The sequence below is a fragment of the Nannospalax galili genome, unplaced genomic scaffold, assembly GCF_000622305.1.
Source record: "Nannospalax galili isolate Female #2095 unplaced genomic scaffold, S.galili_v1.0 scaffold720, whole genome shotgun sequence".
NCBI lineage: Eukaryota > Metazoa > Chordata > Mammalia > Rodentia > Spalacidae > Nannospalax > Nannospalax galili.
Genome location: NW_008346927.1, coordinates 998008 through 1004692, shown reverse-complemented (window position 1 = coordinate 1004692; position 6685 = coordinate 998008). Strand labels below are relative to the sequence as shown.

The 6685-nt window shown below is 40.7% G+C and overlaps 1 protein-coding gene across 1 annotated transcript in view; it reads right to left on the bottom strand.

The window, feature by feature from the left end:
* Caps2 (calcyphosine 2) overlaps positions 1-6685 on the bottom strand; it is a 60668-nt gene that overhangs the window by 16173 nt on the left and 37810 nt on the right. Inside the window, exons 10-12 of the mRNA XM_008843371.2 lie at positions 3302-3376; positions 2280-2375; positions 2091-2184 (exon numbers count right to left, since the gene is read on the bottom strand). Of these exons, the coding sequence (XP_008841593.1) occupies positions 2091-2184; positions 2280-2375; positions 3302-3376 (265 nt within the window). The remainder of the gene's footprint in view (positions 1-2090; positions 2185-2279; positions 2376-3301; positions 3377-6685) is intronic.

Sequence of the window (6685 nt, the reverse complement as noted above, 5' to 3'; positions counted from 1 at the left end):
CCTTCCTTCCTTCCTTCCTTCCTTCCTTCCTTCCTTCCTTCCTTCCACCTAACCCCCCAATTGTTCCTTCTTTCCTTCTTTCTATCTTTTTCTCTTTTTTATTTCTGCAGAGCAGAAAAGGGAGCAGATTTCCATATTTGATTGAGGATCGCGAGAGTAAATCAACTACCCAGAATTTCTGGAGAAACTATTCAGAACTGGTCATAACTATGATCCTGAGATAGGCATTAAGCATGTCTTCTTTAGATTGTATAAGAGGAGCTACACTTTCTCTAGATATTGAGAGACAAGTACGAATGGCCTAGGTAAAGAGTATTTAACTCAAGATTAAGATGCCCAGTGTTTCCTCCCGCTTCGCTCCTTCACAGCTTGGTCATCACATATTAATGGGTGTATCTCCTAAGGACTTTTTTTTTTCTAACTAGCTTTGTAGCCATAGCTTAATTCAGGGTACCATAGCTTTTGTCCTAGATTAATATAACTTATCTAGTCCAGGCCTTATGTGCCTTGTCTTCAAACCATTCCAGACATCGAATTTGAAGAGGTATTTCTAAATTACAAATCTGATCTTGTGACTGCTCCATTATATCTACATCTTTTTCAGTGACTTTCTGATATACATGAATATTTAATTCATGACTACTTTTTTATTTTGTGAGAGGAAAGGGAAACATGCATGAATGTGTGTGCACACATGTAGCATGTTGAAGGTCAGAGGACATTCTCTGGTAACATACTACATGCACCACCATCCACCTTTCATCTTACTTTAAAAATATATATTTTATTTATTATTTTTATTTTATGTATATGGGTGTACTGCCTGCATGTATGTAAGTGCACCAGTGTTGTACAATGCCTGTAGAGGTCAGAAGAGGGTGTCAATTCCTCTGGTACTGTAGTTATGGATGGTTGTTAGCCATCATGTGGGTGCTGGGAATCAAACCTTGGCAAGAGCAGCCAGTGCTCTTAACCACTGAGCCATCTCTCCAGCCCCCTTTAAAAAAAAAAAAAAAGACAGGGTCTCTCACTGACCTGGAACTCACAAATAGGCTAAGTTGGCCAGTCATCAAGCTTCCAGAGACCTGCTGTGTTTGACTTCCCAGTACTGGGATTTAAAGTGCGTGCCACCACATGCTACACTTTTTTTTTTTTTGGCCTGGATTCTGAATTTGAACTCAGGTTCTCCTGTTTGCAAGATAAGTACTTTAGCAATTGAGCTATTTCCCCAGCCCAAATCTACTTTTCATGAACGCAGCTTCTCTCACCCCTGCTTTGAAGTCTATATTCCAACCAAGCTGAGATACTTTCAATTCTCCAGACTCCACATGCTTTCTTGTTTTTGCTCTTTGCACAAGATCTTCAGTTCAAAGCCTTTTCTCTACCCTCATCTGTGTCCTGCAGCAAGCTCAGAAGGTATTTTCTCCAGGAAATCTTAGATTCCCTAAGATTGGATCATTGTTCCTCAGATCTGGCTCCTCTCTGATTGCCATTATACTGTGGTTGCCACAAAAGCAAAGAATGGTTCTAACTTAATCACTGTTCCACCCCTAGGGTTTAGGACATAAACATATGTATCATAAGTGGTACAGACCATGCTTTCCTATAACCACAGTAAAATATGTGAGTTTCATGATTTAAAATTTCAGTGCACTGAGGAAGATGGGAAAGTCACACGACAAAAGGCTGTCACATAGGTCACAGTGACAGAGCCAGGGCCTCCTGGGAAGGAGAACACGGACCTCCTTAGAGGGAGTGCTACTCCCACTGCTACTGAGGTCGCACTTACCCAGAGCAGGCCTTTCAGAGAGAGCCTTCAGAAGCAACAAAGTACAAGCTCTCTTGCCAACAATATACATTATGGAATGGTGTAGGAATGTTTATGGAAAGCAAATGCTATGCCTAAGATTTAGATCACTGGAATTTGGCCTGGGAGGCAAAACCTTCTTGGGAAACACCAACCATTAGCCCATTCGCCCAAATGTCTCCTATGATAAAAAAGGGGAGGAAATGAACTGAAGACTACAGGCAGCAAAGGGACTCCACACAATCCACATCTGACATTAGATACAGTAAACATATGCACTTACGATATAAAAATCACCAAGTTGGTATTGTTTTCCTTTTCTTCGTCCACACTGATGACTATAAATGTTTTTTTTAATAAAAGGAAGCACAATTGTTCTAGAAGTTAAATGAAAAAAAAAAAACAAAAAATGAAAGTCTTTCAGTTTCTCTTGCAAGCAATTCTTCAGAGTTCTGAGAGTTTTATAACATACCTATTTTTCCCAAATTGCTTATATTCATACACAGTAAGGGACTGATCGTGAGTAAAGAAGAATACAGTCAGTTCTCTGCAGGCATCACGTCCATTTCTAGAAAAACCAGATGAGACAAAAGATTTTTAAGTACAATCATTTTTTTGACAGTAGTTCTTTTAATTTGTTTATTTTTATTTTATTTTATGTGTATGAGTGTTTTGACTACATTATGTAAGTACATGCCACCACATGTGTACAACGCCTAAAGAGGCCAGAAGAGGGCATCAGACACCCTGGAACTGGAGTTACAGATAGTTGTTAGCTGTCATGTAGGTGCTGGGAACCAAACCCAAGTCCTTCGCAAGAGCAGCCAGTGTGCTTAACTGCTGAGCCATCTCTCCAGCCCCTAAAATAATTTTTAAATAATGAGCTAAAATTATACATCTCAAGTAGAGATAATGTATCTCCTTTGAACATGCGGTAGTGAGGGTTACACAAAGTTGATTCAGCTTGCTGAAAAGCTCAAATGAAGTAATATCTGAATAACACAAAAGAAACTACCTTACAGTGGTATGTGCCCTGATACATCACAATGCAGGCTGCCAACCACCAGAGACTTAAGATGAAGTAGACAGCCTTTAAAAATGTCAGGTTTGCAAAGTTTATGAGATTGAGATCAGAAATTAAAAATCATCTTCTCTGTCATTTGTTCTACTAATAATTTGTTAACTCAAACTACAAAACTTAAATTAAGCATCTGACATAAAAGTTAAGTTTTAGGCAGTTTAGAAACCTCTACTAGTAATGCACAAGTTCTAAATTTCACTTCAAATCTTTTCAAAAGACATTTAAAATCGATTTCTAAATAACTCCTAATTAAAACATTTGTCTTACAGGTTCATATTTTCCATTATCTAAGATTGTATATTCTAAATTGATATTTTTCACTATTGGGGCAAATTTATCTGATCTTATTACATCTATGTGAAAAAGAATATATCATTACAATCACAGAATTAAAAAATAAAAATCACAATTACCTTGATAAGATCCTGCCATCAAATTCTACTTTATGAGAAAGCACATTTTCAGTGAATGTGGACTCAGTTCTTATCCTGTTGAAGACACATTTGTCAACAATTCTTTAAAAGCAACTGCACTTGATATAAATGATAAAGACACAAAAAAGTTATAGAAATATTTTGAAATAGCACAGATTAAAGATGGGAATAAAACTCATTTGAATCATTAATGTACACCGACACAAAAGATGTATTTTGTTAGAGCTTGTGGTACCGAGGTGTCATAGAGTGAATAATGGACCGAGCGGACTTGGCACTGTGCAGGGCCACCTGAGGCGTCCTTTCCCTTTCCCTTCCCCTCCTTTGCCTCTTCCTTCTTCTTCCCTCCCCTTTCTTTTCCTTTCCATTTATAGTAAGGCCTTGCTATGTAGTACATGCTGGTCTCGCACATGAAGAGATTATAGACACAAGCCTCCACACCTGGCATGAAAGCCATTTCTGATCCTGTTCTTTGTTTCCCACCCAGCACTTGCAATTATGGCTGACTATGAACATAGCACTGTCAATAAGCTCCTAGAAGACTCCTGTTCTGATGATGCAAGGCTATGGTCAGAGGTCCTGCCTATGAACATTAAGGGATTATGATATTAGAAGCTGCTACAACCATCAAGCAACAAAGGTAGAAAAGCCAGAAAGATCTAGGGAGGCCAGCCTGGAGCTACAACATCACTGAGCCACAAGACCAAATCTAACACATGTCAACTTTCAAGTAGCTGGTCACATAAGAAAATTAAACCCAGAAGGAACTGTGGTCCCCTCCAGTGAGCTGGAGCTGTGGTCCCCTCATGTGAGCTGGAACTATGGTCCCCTCCTGTGAGCTAGAGCTGTGGTCCTCTCCAGTGAGCTGGAGCTGTGGTCCCCTCCTGTGAGCTAGAACTGCAGACCCCTCCAGTGAGGTGGAGTTGTGGTCCACTCCTGGGAGCTGGAATTGTGGTCCCCTCCAGTGAGCTAGAGCTGTGGTCCCTTCCTGTGAGCTGGAGCTGTGGTCCCCTCATGTGAGCTAGAACTGTCGTCCCCTTCTGTGAGCTAGAGCTGTGGACCCCTCTAGTGAGCTGGAGTTGCAGTCCACTCCCGGGAGCTGGAGGTATGGTTTTTTCTATGAGCTGGAGCTATGGTCCTTTCTATGAGCTGAAGCTGTGGTTCCCCTCCTGTGAGCTGGAGCCGTGGACCCCTCCTGTGAGCTGGAGCCGTGGACCCCTCCTGTGAGCTGGAGCTGTGGTCCTCTCTTGTGGGCTGAAGTTCTGATCCTCTCCTATGAGCTGTAGTTGTGGTTCTCCTCCTGTAAGCTGAAGCTGTGGTCCTCTCCTGTGAACTGGAGCTGAGGTTTGCCTCCTATGAGCTAGAGCTATGGTTCCCCACCTCTGATCTGGAGCTATGGCCCCCTCCTATGAGTTGTAACTGTGGTACCCTCATAATAATATGGACTCTCAGTCCCAGGAGGGACAATCAGAATTAATTGTGCTGGGTCAGGTGTTCACCTATTGTTGAAGATAAATGCATCTTTCAACTCTCACCGGAGAAGTTTCCTTACACAGCAGATGGTAATTGACACAGAAACTTATGGTTTTCTAATGTGTGGGGAGGAAGGGGCTGCAGAGCACTGATCTCTGGGTAAGACACCTGTCAGGCTTCTTGAGCTCAGGACCTGGGAATCATTGCAGAGGAGGAGGTGGAAAGACTGTAAGAGCCAGAGGGGCCATGGTGGTGGTGGTTGGGGGCAGAGTTCTCCAGACAGCTGGCCAGTTACTCATATGAACTCACAGAAATGGTGACAGCATGCACAAGTCCTGTGCAAGCTCGAGTGGATGAGCCCACACTGGAGAAGATTTGGGGATTCAACTTAGACTCTATAGGCTTTATTACCCAGAGCGAGTACATTGAATTAAGTGGATGGGAGAGGGGTATAAATGTCATCAAATTATAATGTCTGGAAATAGAAAAATTCAATAAAAATGCTAAAAAGAAAAAAAAAGAAAGAAAAAAAGAAAAATAAACCCTGAGTCTAGCCCTGTCAGTAAGGCTTGCAGTTATGGGCAGCCAAAAGCAGTCCTTAGTGACACAACAGTGGAAAAGGGTATAGTCGAAGTTCAAGCCTTGGAATGTACTGATCATTTAGTCATTATAGTCCAGAGAGCAACGATGACCTTCTACAGTCTCCCATCTCTAAAGCTGTTTTCAAATATGAGGTAAAACTCAAATGCATACCCTTTGTCACCCTACAGCTAACAATAACCTTTTTAAAGAGATGTGAAGATTGTATAATGTGTCATTACTTCTCATATAATGTTATGATACTCTCCCCACAAAAATGCAGCAATAATGAAATAACAATGGTATAGAGAATCAGGAACAGGAAACAGTAGCATTCTATCCCCTCTAGAGTTTGTAAACACAGAGAAGAGCCACAAAGGCTTGGTCATCTCAATTTAATTTATTCTAGTGGTATGAATGCTCACTATATGCCTGAAACAATTCCAAATGCTGAGAAAACGGCAGCAGCAAACACAGCTAATACTTATTGAGTACTTCCTAGGTCCTAGTCATTATTAAATCATTTAAATATCCATCAGTTTATTTAATGATCACAATAAAACTCTAAGTACTACTGTTTTCATTTAACACATCAATTTTATAGTGGGAAATAAGTAAGTTGCCCAAGGCTATATGAGAACTTGGCAGAGCTAGAAAACGACATTGCCTTTAACCATCACGTTATTACTTCTTTCAAAGGTAAAAGGATGAAGTAATTTCATCAAAGAGCCTGGAGTTATCTCAAAAAGATGAAAGTAAATGCACATTTACATCATGAAATGCAGAATGATACACTGTGTTCTAGGCGCCCGTAAACAGCACAAACATTTCTCTCTATACAGGTCTGAACCAATACAGAAAGAAAAATTAAACATATTGAAGATCAAAGATGAATTTTAATGTTGAGAAAGCTGCTGGAAAGCATGGTTTAGGCATATGACAGGCTAATGCTTAGCACTAGGATTAAACAGACTGATCTGCTTCATTTCAGTGGGGAGGGAGTAAGAAGTGTGTGCCTCTACAGGCAGCTGCTGCCCTAGCAAAGAGGAGAAAAAGGGTTGTATAAATTAAACATATTGAAGATCAAAGATGAATTTTAATGTTGAGAAAGCTGCTGGAAAGCATGGTTTAGGCATATGACAGGCTAATGCTTAGCACTAGGATTAAACAGACTGATCTGCTTCATTTCAGTGGGGAGGGAGTAAGAAGTGTGTGCCTCTACAGGCAGCTGCTGCCCTAGCAAAGAGGAGAAAAAGGGTTGTATTACAGTCAAGTTCTGCTTCCAAATGTATGAAGCAGAGTTCTCCCCAA